General features: G+C 37.5%; 1 protein-coding gene across 2 annotated transcripts in view; it reads left to right on the forward strand.

Annotated features, from left to right (window-relative positions):
• LOC134541496 (periostin-like) overlaps window positions 1-13401 on the forward strand; it is a 378277-nt gene that overhangs the window by 216862 nt on the left and 148014 nt on the right. For both annotated transcript variants that reach the window (XM_063384985.1, XM_063384986.1), the window contains exon 5: window positions 626-802. In XM_063384985.1, the coding sequence (XP_063241055.1) occupies window positions 626-802 (177 nt within the window). The remainder of the gene's footprint in view (window positions 1-625; window positions 803-13401) is intronic.

Raw genomic sequence — 13401 nt, forward strand, 5'->3', positions numbered from 1 at the left:
ATTAGAGTAGGTACTCAGAGCCTTCACAGACTATGTGACAGTAGCGCCAGTTAGAGTTGGTCTCTGAGAGCCACTCCATGCGCCCTTACTGATTGTGTCTCAGTGTTGAAAGTGGATTTTCTGAGTGTATTTTCTCAAAGCACTCACTGATCTGTAAAGTTAGTGTAAGTGTCAAATCGTCTCTTAGAACTGATATCCAGAGCTCTCAATAAATATGTTGTTACAGCCAGTGACAAGTGGTTTATTATACCAAATTTTCAATACCCGTCTTGATTATATGGCTGTAGCACTAGTGATAAGTGATTTTTGAGAGCAGATTACCAGAGCCATCACTGACTGTGTGACAGTAGAACTAGTGACGAGTGGTATCTGAGTCAAGATCACCAGATTCTTCACTGATTATGTTTCGGTAATGAGTGACAAGTAGTCTAAGAGAACATATCACCAAATTCCTCATTAACAATGTGAATATAATTATAGTTCTAAATAGACTCTGAGATAAGACCACCAGAGACCTTACTGACTTTGTAATGTTAGCACTAGTGACGAGTGGTCTCTAATAGCAGACACCAGAGACCTCGCTATGAGATGGCAGCGCTAGTGACAAAGACCGCGCTGTCTGCAGGAGATGTCGCGCGAGCAGAAAGCGCGGCTGGACAGCTACCGGGGTCGCCGCCTCAACCCCGTGCTGCTCTACCACATGCTCAACAAGCGACTTGCGTCGCGGCACTTCGGGGCGCACCGCAGCGTAGAGACGCGGCACAGCGGCCACCGCCTGCACCTCAACAAGTACTCCAGCGGGGTGAGTGGGGTGCCCTTTCCCCACAATTATTAATTATTTTTGACGTGACAACGTCTAATAAATCGATGAACGCTGGCTGCACGCACGAAAAATTGTCCCACTACGGATATCCCACTACGGATGTCCCACTATGGATGTGTCCTGTTTACGCATGCGTGGCATCTCTCTGGTATGTTGCGGACGGTACAGAGAACTCGGCCGGCACGTGGCGGTGTACTGCTCAGGTTTCACCCCGCCATGCTGCAGGGATAGGCGGGTCGCGCCGGTTGGATCACGCTTGCGCATGTCGCACACACGGCTTGGGGCAGACGGCAACATAGCCGGGTTCGAGGTTATTGTTGTGCACCGCGCCACGCGAGTACATTCGCAAGGAAATTGCGTTCTTACAAGTATGTATTATTTTAATTGCTAGTGTAAATCAGTATATTTAAACAGTGTTGTATGAGTATTGTTTTAGCTGTGTAACTAAATATTTATTGCTGGTATGATACTTTTCACGCTTTAGTTTGACATTGGTAATTATTTATCATGAGTTATTATTTGATCAACTTAATCACACACCGTATTATAGTTATGAGCCCACGAGCGTGTAAATATTTCGAGTCCAACAGAGAATATGCTAGTTAAAAGAAATTCAACAAATATCGTGCATAGAATATTAATAATTTATGACATCTGAAACAATTATTTCCAATAAGGCCTCGTAGCTGTGCGGTCAGCAATGCTGACTACCGAACGATAGGTTTACAACACAAATCCCAGCGGCTGAATTTTTTTTTTGTACTTGTAAAAATAAGTAAGGCACGCACGACACTTCAGAAGTAAAAAATATATTTGAATCAATGAATGCAAATAAAAGTAAATTTATTAATTCAATTGTAGAGTTCATTTCACTCCTTCTTTATAAGTAGTGTGTAAATGGGGGTCCGGCGCCTGGCTTCTGGCTGTGGTGCCTGGTGCCGAGCCACCACCTCTCATTGTGACGTCACGGAGGCCATCTTGGATGAGCGTAACGCGATACAGCATAATGGGACACAGCGTTACGGGAGATAGTGTAACGGGACACCGCGTAAAGGGACAAGTAGATCACGGCGACCATATTGGATGACCATGACCTTGACCTTTGGCCTTGTCCTTGACCCTGGCAGATGTATTGGATCCGCCCTATTGGATCCGCCACATTGTATCCGACATCTTTAAATCGAGCGCCCCACTCATTATGATGAAATTTTCGTCTCTGTCGCCATATTGATTTTTTTCTGTTCCCCTGGAGGCCGCCATATTGGATACCGTCGACTTTGTTTCTGCTGTTTGTTCCTAGAGAGCACCAGCTTTGCTCTTGATTTTTTCCTGTTCCACTGGAGGCCGCCATATTGGATACCGTCGACTTTGTTTCTGCTGTTTGTTCCTAGAGAGCACCAGCTTTGCGCTTGATTTTTTCCTGTTCCACTGGAGGCCGCCATGTTGGATACCGTCGTCTTTGTTTCTGTTGTTTGTTCCTAGATAGTGCCAGCATCTCTCTTGATTTTTTTCTGATCTGCTGGAGGCCGCCATCTTGGATACCGTCGTCTTTGTTTCTGTTGTTTATTCCTAGAGAGCGCCAGCGTCGCTCTGACATATCACATAAGGTCGAGGTTCCATTACCTTCCATAGCTATTATTGTCCTTATCGACATATTAAATTTAATTTTTTATGCAAAATACATTGGAAGCGCGGTAATTCGAATCATCGAAGCTCTGATCTTTAGGTAGGCAAACATATGCTTTTAACCGCACGGCCATCGAGTCATTTACCAGGCTGAAAATTAAATAAGGTATATATATAAATAACATGCATATTCGGACTTGTATTTTTTTTCAATTTTAAGTAATAATAGCACTACCTATTCGAGACAGAACCACCATCTTGTATTAAGACGTAACTGTTGCAATTATCGTTACGGCAGCCATCTTGAAAATCCGTAATTTTTATGTTAGAAAAACGGGAAAATTTTTAAAAATCTATAAAAAAATTATTTAATCGAATTGATTAATAAAAATTTAATAAAATATAACTTAACAACCACTGTTGCACTTATCGTTACGGTCGCCATCCTGGATTATATAAATGTAGCATGTTTCGATACGTCCCACCATCTTGGTTGAGTTCGATGCCATCCTTACACTTTACTTTACGACCGCCATATTGGATCCTATTAATGTTGCAATTACCGTTTCGCCTGCCATCTTGAAAATCTTTATTTATTATCCGATTTAAATGAAAAAAAATTCCCAAATTAATCAAAAAATTTACATATTAGAATACTGTTTGATTAGATCGATTTCCGTCCTTGGTTCTAAACCGCTAAGAGCAAAAAAAAATCAGATCCTTCCTCCACAGAAGCCACCTACAGACTGACCTACCACAAATACCGAGGTATATATAACGTCAACAGGTATGACGTCATGTCCACCATCTTGTCTTCGTCCGCTGGAGGCCACCATCTTGTTTTCGCCTGCTAGAGTGTGCTGGTGACATGTTAGTATAATTTTCTGTTCATACCTTTAACCTCAACTATTGACATTGAAATTTGACCTTGACCTTGAACTTTGACATTGGCCTTGAACTTTGACCTTGACCTTGAACTTTGACCTTGAAATTTGACATTGACCTTGAACTTTGACCTTGACCTTCAACTTTGACCTTGACCTTGAACCTTGACCTTGAACTTTGACATTGACCTTGAACTTTGACCTTGACCTTGAACTTTGACCTTGACCTTGAACTTTGACCTTGACCTTGAAATTGGACCTTGACCTGGATCTTTGACTTTGACCTTGACATCCATCATCGATCCGACATTTTATGTTCAGTACATGCTACCAGGAGCTACCACCTGCTAGTGGTCATTGCCACCATCTTGTTTTCGTCTACTGAAGGACACCATCTTGTGTGTACTCGTCTTACCATCATGCTAGTTTTATTCTAACCTGCTACAGTGCAGTAATCATTTATTATTACTGAGGTGCCCGCCATCTTGAAATTCGGGCACCATCTTGAAATCATGTAATTATTTAGCTAGAAATGCGGGAAAAATTCCAAAAGTCTCCGAAAAAATCAATTATTAATTTACAAATTAAATCGATGGATTCCTGTCCACGGTTCGATTCTTGACCAGTGACAGTTGTACCTAATTATTAAATAAATTTTAGATTCTGTTTTCCATTACCTTTCGCGGAGTTTATTAATCATTCACTCTACGAAAAAAAACTCAAGTCAATATACCTGAACAACGAATTAAATACAGTGGCGATTAGCCTAACATGAAAGTCTAATTTTAAATAATCTGAATAACCTATAAGCCGTTCATGTACAAAGCCACACATACAGACCAATTGTCTTCAGACCATGAGACCGAGTCATGTCAATATCAGACATATAGGCTAGTCATTTCAGAACCGCGTGACCTTCGACGTTAGATAATTATATTTAATTAGTCCATCGTGACATTTTTATACATACTAAAGAGTGGTTAGGAATAGCCGATCCGGGGACAGAGGCTGGAGGCAAAGGATTCGGGATTCATGACCTTTGACCTCTGACGTCACTGTTATGACTTTTGACCCCTGACGTCATCACCGATTTCCTGGAAATTTCCCGATTTTCCGCCAATTTTCCTCAAAATTTCCCGCTTTTCCCTCAAATTTTCCTCAAAATTTCCCATTTTCCTGCAAAATTTCCCTACAAAATTTCCCCATTCCCGAAATTTTCTAACAATCCCCCCATCTCCGGATAGCGGCTTGGTATCATCCTTACCTATCCGCAAATCTCCGGATAGTGGGTAAGCAATATTCTAACAATTTCCCCATCTCCGGATAGCGGGTTGGTATCCCCCTTACCTACCCACCCATAGATGACATCACCGCACCCCCATCTTGGATTATGTCCTATCCGGTCACCATCATTTCCGACCGCCATTTTGGATTCAATTTTCGCATGCTCTATCATTCCATTATTATTATGCAATCATATAGTATTACATCATATCTGACCGCCATCTTGGATGACCCGGCTACCATATAGTATTACGTCATTTCCAGCCGCCATTTTGAATTATAGAACTTTCTACCATTTTGTTTTCCAGTATTTAATATTATGAAGTCATAGCCGCCATTTTTAATCACACCTGTTACAATTTTCGTTACGATTTCCATCTTTGTTTGTGACATCACAACAGTCATTTTTTGTCTGCTGGAGGCCGCCATCTTGGATGTTGTAACTATCGCCATCTTGATTTTTTCTTCTGTGCTGGGAGCCGCCATCTTGATTTCACATTATGTTCCGCCATCTTGGATTTCCCCATCTTTGTTTCTGATGTTTGTTCCTAGAGAGCATCACCATTGCTCTATTCATACACACAAGGTTGATATTTCATTACATACCAATGTTATTATGGTCCTTATCAATATATTAAAACATTGTTTTTATACAAAATACATTCGGAACTGCTGAGATTCGAACCATCACACAGCTCTGACCTTTAGGTTGGAAAACATGCACCTTTAACCGCTCGGCCATCAAGACAATTACCGATCTAAGAATTAAATAAGGTATATATATATATATATATATATAAAACATTAACACACACATATTCGGACTTGTAATATTTTTTATTATTATTGTTTCAATACTCGCTACCAGGAGCACTAGTGTCAAGCAGAGTGCAGCCGCCATCTTTTTTTATGTATTCGCTACTAGGAGTGCTAGTGTCTAGCAGAGTGTGCAGCGGCCATCTTGTTTTCAAAATTCGCTACCAGGAGCGCTAGTGTATAGCCGAGTATTGCAACAATCTTGTTTTCAATATTCGCTACCAAAAGCGCTAATGTATAGCCAAGTGCAGCCGCCATCTTGTTTTCAATATTCACTACTAGGAGCGCTAGTATCACTTAGTACACACATAATCTGCCAGAGGGTGTTATATATTAGTTGATTTCTGCCCTGCTGGAGTGTAGTATTGTCTTGACCTATAACATCTTAAATATGTCCCTCACCTTGAACTTTCCACTATATATTGGATTACATAATTTATGTTCACCATATTGTCGCCAACACTACCTTAACCTACGGCATCTTGAACATCACATTTCACATTACTGTCGACACCCTGAACCTACCGCCATCTTGGACTATATCATCACATTTGATATAACATATCCACACCGCCGCCATCTTAGATTTTGTTATCACCAACTTTAATCTTGACCACCAACATATTGTATTATCATCTCATGTATGCACCCCCCCCCCCCCATACTTGATTATATAATCAAACTAACTTTCATCCTCTGCTAGAGTATGTAGATTAATTATTCGTAATGAGCATCACGTGATCATCCCAAACACTAAGATAAAAAAAACTTATTACCATTAAACTTATCACAGCCCATATACCAAAGTCATAATGCAGACTTGTCACTGTAGCACTCTACTCAAACTGACTTACATAGCTTACTTTTTCGTAACATGCTTTCATTTGCGCTTACATTTTCTTTGAGGGCTTTCATTGGCGCCTACAATTTCTTTGAGGGCTTTCATTTGCGCTTACATTTTCTTTGCGTTATTTCATTTGCACTTACAATTTCTATGAGGGCTTTCATTTGCGACTACAAGTTCCTTGAGAGCTTTCCTTTACACTTATGTTTTCTTTGAGTGTTTTAAGGTTCGCTTATGTTTTCTTTACATGCATTCCTTTGCGATTACATTTTATTTATATTGTAACTCAGTATCTCATGTAAACAATATTTAAGTATCCATATAAATATCATTAATCGTAATAACATATTTACTGGAAATTATTTCATTATATTTATAATTTTTACCATAAATTAAGCAGGATAAATTAAGGGAAATTAAAAACATAGTATACATGAAACATTTATTTTATTTACAAAGTTTATTATATACACAGTCTTTTTACACAAAGATATATACATCTATTTATCTAGTGGGTCGAAATGGCTAATTCTCAGCTCCAAACGGTTCACCGAATTTAGCGTCCAACCAGATCCTTTACCCATATATTCTTCTTCTTCCTTGCAGAGTTTTTCAATACTCTGTTTAACTGACTGCTTCACTTCGTTTGAAGTATAAATTGCAGCAGCCGATGTCTTGAAAGCACGCTTGCTCACTCGATTCTCGTGCAGCTCCGGTTTACCATATAGACAATCCAGCCATAAGTTATATTTTAAAGCCCCATGCGATGCTGTATCGTCCATAAGCTGTTGTATTATATTTTGTTCAATATCACTCAGAAAACCGCAAATATCTTTTGCCTCACTAAAAGTGTTTAGATAGTAATAGTCTTTCAGAACTCCTCCAAATGCAGATTGTGCCAAGTAAAATCCATTTTCATTTGTCTGTAACTGACCAAGCACAGTGTTAGATTTATGTCCAGATGACGATACGGGTGGTTGTTGCTGCTGATCTGCCTTAATGCTGGAGCCTGTGCGCATGGGTACCTCTAGTTTAAATTGAGGAGTCGTGACGTTCACATGCTGTGCACCTTTACAAATCTTCATATGTCTTTTCAAACTATCAATGCGAGTAAACCACTGATTGCACTTAACACACTGAATCTTTATACGAGAGGGACTCTTCATACATTTACTTCTCTCATGCCTTCGCGCATGATGAGCAAATGCAAACATCATGTCGCAGTAGTTGCAAGGATGTCTATTTGATGTGCCTTCCATGTCTCGGTTAGCTGTGTCCAAGACCGATGGTGCTACACTTAAGCTTGGTGTGCTATTTTCAAAATCAATGTAACGCTGTTGTGCTGATGTCCTCACTTTCGACCGCTTAGCTCTTCCTCTGCATATCTTCAGGTGTCTTTTCAAATCATCGTTGCGAGTAAACTTCTTCTGGCATTCATTACAGAAAACAATAGTGCGAGACGGATTCTTCAGGCAATTACTCTTCTCATGACGTCTCATATTAAAACTTGTTGAGAACATCATATTACAGTGCGGACACCGATGCTTCAATGGAGATTCTTGCTTCATACTGGATTTCGAAGAACTAGGGGTAGGATCCATACTCTCCCCAGATTTCTTTGTTGTTAAACAAGGAAGAGAACTCCCAAGCGATGTTCACTCTTCGGAGTCAGGATGACAACTAAGCTACTAATTCCATCCACATCCCTACATATAAAGCCAACCCCTACCCCCACTACAACACTCTTCACATCATCAACATGTTTACTTAGGACTCAGCTTACATAGGGTCTCTCTCTCTTCTACTCCATATCATTCAACTATCCTATAATTCTTGAAACAATCTAGAAAAAGCAGATTCATAACCTAACCAATGTAATCACGAGATTATTTCTTTGTATGGTAAACACAACTAAAATACATCTCCTCCAGCTGACATGATCTATTATTAATAACATGCATCATATCCTCTTAAATATTAACATCCGTATAGGACTTTGCACGCCTCATTTAATTTCAAAACTCCCAGCCACTATATCTACGCAGAACCATAAATCATTAATACTATTCCAAATCACAGTCTTACACCAGCATGTTTGTGTAATATTATCCACTTTATTTTTCGTAAAGTTACCATTCCAACATAACCTACTAACATAATACTTTGATAATGTTATGTAGCATTCCATACCATTTTATCAGTCAGTCGTAATCATGCATAACTATACTCTAGCCATTGTTCCAAAGCAGCCAAATTTAATACTATCAGTCCATCATTATCATACTACTTAATATAATTCCATAAATATTTACCATAAATAAACATTTACTACACCATATTAAATATGTACTAGGTCCACCCAACAATCCAACATGAACATCAGTCAAAAGACAGTTTTTAAATCTACAAACCATAACATACATTCCTATTCCTCAGCCTGCAGTACCCAACATTCTTCAGCTTACAAACTCTTTAAATTAAACATTTAATTATGTATTTCCTTTCATTCTTTTAATGTTTCTTGCAGTAAAGATTTTTTTTGAGTCAAATACTATTTACAGACAATACAATTCACCATCCTGCCATACAAAAAATAAGAGCACATCTCGACTTAACCATAGGATAAATCCATGCAGTATCTTAAAAATCAACTAAATAGATAATACTTAAAATATGAACAAAGTCCGATCTGACATTCTGGTCGAGTCATTGCATATGAATACAAATAGGAGGAGGGACCATAACATATGGATACAAATATGAGGAGGAGGGATCGTAGCATACATACATAAATCACACCAAACTTTACTCAAATACCAACTATATCAACCAGAAAAGTAAATTGTAAGAGGTATGTTTCCAATTTTAATTACTTTCCGATCGATCATTCAGAAACCCAGGCATAAAACACATAAATATCGTCTAAGATCAAAAGAACTGCAAAGTCAACATATAATATCACAGTCTAAGCCATAAGATCTATGTCCATCGCATTTATATCAACCATTTCCCTTATCCACCTAAAGTGTATGAAATGCAAGGCCAGCAAAAAGAAATACTCGAATCATATTGTCCATTTTAATTGTCCTTTTCACGATGTAAATACTTGTAATTATTATGCTGTAGAGATTCCGAATAAAATTTCTTACTTAAATAACAACTACTATGCCACCAATTCATATTATAAGTACTGATAATAACTCTCCTTACCCAAATAATATGAACGTAAAGACAAAAATTACTCAACATGTTAGTAGATCTACACAACAACAATATATAAAGTCATATGTATAAGCATTTACAAAACTTGCACGAATCAAGAAGTTAAACCATACAGGCTAAACATTACTTTAAACCTTAAATATGTAGATCATAAATATATTATTTTCCGAAGGATTGAAACTGTATTTGGCATAAGCATTGCCGCTAAGCTATATACATACAAGTTAATGGCATTAGAACTCATACGATTATTGAGTAACAATTTTGAAGCAACATCTATAATGTAATGTTAGAAAAAAGGAGAAGTAAATGAAATGAGAAGGATCTAGAATTAACAACAAATGCTGGAATTTGACTCACAGCTTTATTTTACTATATATATCACTGATACAGCTAGGTAAATTATACCAGGAACAAGTTTTACACTTTCAATTACGTCCAACAATATTCGGTGATTTTGGATTCAACTGCGATAACATATCATGAAAGAAAATGTTCTTTATCAGGTTCTTGTAGTCGGACATTACTTAATGTGCCAAGTTAAATCTCTTTAGGTGAATATCTATTACACACCGTTAGTGAACAATCATTTCCAACTGCTTCACTTGAAAATCACATCATCATCATCTGGAAGCCGGCGAGATCTTGTAAACTGGAGGCCAGTCTCATAGTAGTTTGTGCTGGGCTGGATGCTTTCATAAGAATGAAATTATATGTTGCAGCGACTCATGTGCACATTCAAAATATCGCTTCGTGAAAACAACTTTTCACATCTATCACACTGATGCGACTTGGAGGTAGGATTCACAAGACAATGATGTTCTTCATGTCGCCGAGCACTACTGCTGCTTGCAAATTTCTGCTTACAATATCTACACAAAATTTCGGATTTACACTTCACAATATGGAGGTTAAAATTTTCTCGTCGCATCAACAACTTTCCACATCTGTCACACAGAAGTATTATATCGGGGGAAGTCTTCATACACCCACGCTTTTCAGCATATGATGTTTCTGGCGGTACTATAGGTGATGTAGGCGCTGGTGATAACGGGTGCGATGACCTCGGCTTCATTTCCTGTGTAGTAGAATGATTCACTGCTAGTGATCTACCACTAAATGTTTGGCCCATTGCAGGAAAAAAAATAACCAAGAAAAAACTATCCCAATGAGTCTCCGCTGTTTAAAGTCCAGAAACAAACTGATGGATTGCTATTTACATTGCGCCTTATATACTCTCGAAACCATGATCACATCATATTTACCAATCAAAAGAAGCCGAGTTCTCTTACATACATAAATATGTATTCACATGGACATGCACTGCACTCACTGAATACACACAATAATCATACAATGAGACTTAAAAAAAAACTAGCTCCAAATGGATCCAAATACCTTCAGTAGCTATAATAGCTACAACTGCTACCATAGCTCCAACTATCTCCAATAGCCCAAATAAGTTCATTAGCTCCATTTATCTCTAATAGCCCAAATAAGTTCATTAGCTCCAACTAGCTCCAATAGTCCAACTAACTTCATTAACTCCAACTAGCTCCAATAGTCCAACTAACTTCATTATCTCCACCTAGCCCCAATAGTCCAACTATCTCAAACTAGCTCCAATATCAACAACTGCTACATTATCCCCAACTAACTTCATTAGCTCCAACTAGCTCCAACAGCTCCAACTAGCTCCAATAGTTCCAACTTCTATAATAGTCAAACTGCTAAAATGACTCAAAATTAATCCAACTGCTAAAATAGCTCCAAACGGCTCCAACTATCCAAATAAATCCAATAGCTCCAACTAGCTCTAATAGCTGCAATAGCTTTAACCAGCTTCAGTACTTACAATTAGCCCCAACCTCATCTGACTCTAGCGCCTCACTTGCCACACAGACTCCAAAGCACCAACCGATTTCAGATATAAGATTACACGAAATAAAATAAAAAAAGTTTATATTCATATTAAAATTTATTTCACAATTTTATACACGTTTCGGTAAAACATATTATTGTATGTAGCCTGCTCTCCTTAGTTAACGAAGTATAGTCAATGTTTCTTTGGTGATGGATACTTTTTCGGCATTTTGAAAAGCAACTAGAAGCCTTAACCTATCGACCAATACATTAGTATCAGCCCATGATGTGATATATATCTCGCTTATTGTTATTAATATTTTTAAGCTATCTGAAGTCTTCTGTTTTAACAACCGTCTCATTTTCTTCCACGCAGTGATCATCATAAGAATGACCAGCTTTATTTATTTTTAACACGACGTTTCCATCGTTTAGGTCTCACCGCTTCAACATATTCTTTAATCTTTTTTTATCTTCGGGTGCTTCATCAAAGTCTTTGATGTTTTCAGTAACACAACACTTCCCTTGTTTAGATCTCACAACTTCATCACATTCTTCAATCTTGTCAGTTTCGGGCACTTCATCAAAATCTTCGATACCTACGGTTCCATCGTTTAGGTCTCAAAACTTCATCACAGTTCATAATCTTGTGAGCTTTAGGAGCTGCATTACAGTCTTCGATATTTCCAGCTTCGAGTGCTTCATCGAAATCTTTGAAGTTGTCAGCTTCAGCCTGTTCTATGTTGTTCATAATTTAGTGAAGGTAACTTGAATTTGGCGTAAATAATTTTTTTTTATTTCGAATCAAGACACTACTTTTATTATTAGATTTCAATTCTATTTCATTAGTGATATCTAGTTAGAGTTGGTAGAACCAGCATTTTCAACTTCGAGTTCATAATAATTTTTTAATAATTTATCTTCTTTCCTCTTCTTTGCTGTTGTAGACCTGACCTCGTTATCATTAGATAGCCTGGTTGCACATATCTTGTGATGTTTATTCAACAAATATCTTCGACCAAAGTATTTCTGACACAGATTGCAACTAAATGGCTTTTGGTAAGGACTTTATGTACACTCTGCTCTGTCATGTCGCTTCGCATTTTTTTTCCCCTCAAGGTGAATTCCTTGTCGCAATATACACACCTGTGTCCTTTCGACTAATACCAGATGCATATTGGGAGTTTTAATTTGTAACAAATACTTAAATATTATTTTTTAAACATGCCATCAGCGGAAACTAATTTTCCTTTTTTAAAATATGTAGGTTGCAAGTAGTTTCGCTTCATGCTAACATATATCACCACATGCTGAGTCAAAGTAAAGTTTGTGTATAATTAGGTAGGATGCTCTCTCACAGTCACAAGAGATGGAGAGATTCGGTAGACCTCTAGGGGGGAAGAATTCTTTCTCAAGGAAAATATCAGGTAACATACCGAACTGATGCTAGTAGCGATAAATAATCCATGTTAGCTTCTACAGCCAATACAACATATATGTTATTTTAATAGTAGACTTATAAAATTCCAACACCAAGAATAAATGTTTCTACTTAGATAAATAAAATCATAAATTGGAGAAGGAGATGTATCAATGTATTTTTAATATTAGAATATGTCGTTGCGGATGAATGTGTGTTGACAGCTTTTAACATTTTAATTTTTTTTATAACAACTGCCTTCAGTCAGCTAAAGAAAAAAAATAAAGCTATAATAAAATAAATTATCTCCCACGAGGGCCAATTTCTTTTCTGATGTAGGTGGGCACCATATATATATATATATATTTATATATAGTATATAACTTATGCTAAAGCATATAATATGCTTAAGCATAAATAAATTTTAATTTTAGATATGTTAACATATATATGCTTCAGCATATGTTTTTAAATATATCTAATACAAATATGCAAGCATAAAATATATGGTGCCCACCTACATCAGAAAAGAAATTGGCCGTCGTGGGAGATAATTTATTTTATTATAGCTTTTTTTTTTTTTCTTTAGCTGACTGAAGGCAGTTGTTATAAAAAAAAT

The sequence above is a fragment of the Bacillus rossius genome (assembly GCF_032445375.1).
Source record: "Bacillus rossius redtenbacheri isolate Brsri chromosome 4 unlocalized genomic scaffold, Brsri_v3 Brsri_v3_scf4_1, whole genome shotgun sequence".
NCBI lineage: Eukaryota > Metazoa > Arthropoda > Insecta > Phasmatodea > Bacillidae > Bacillus > Bacillus rossius.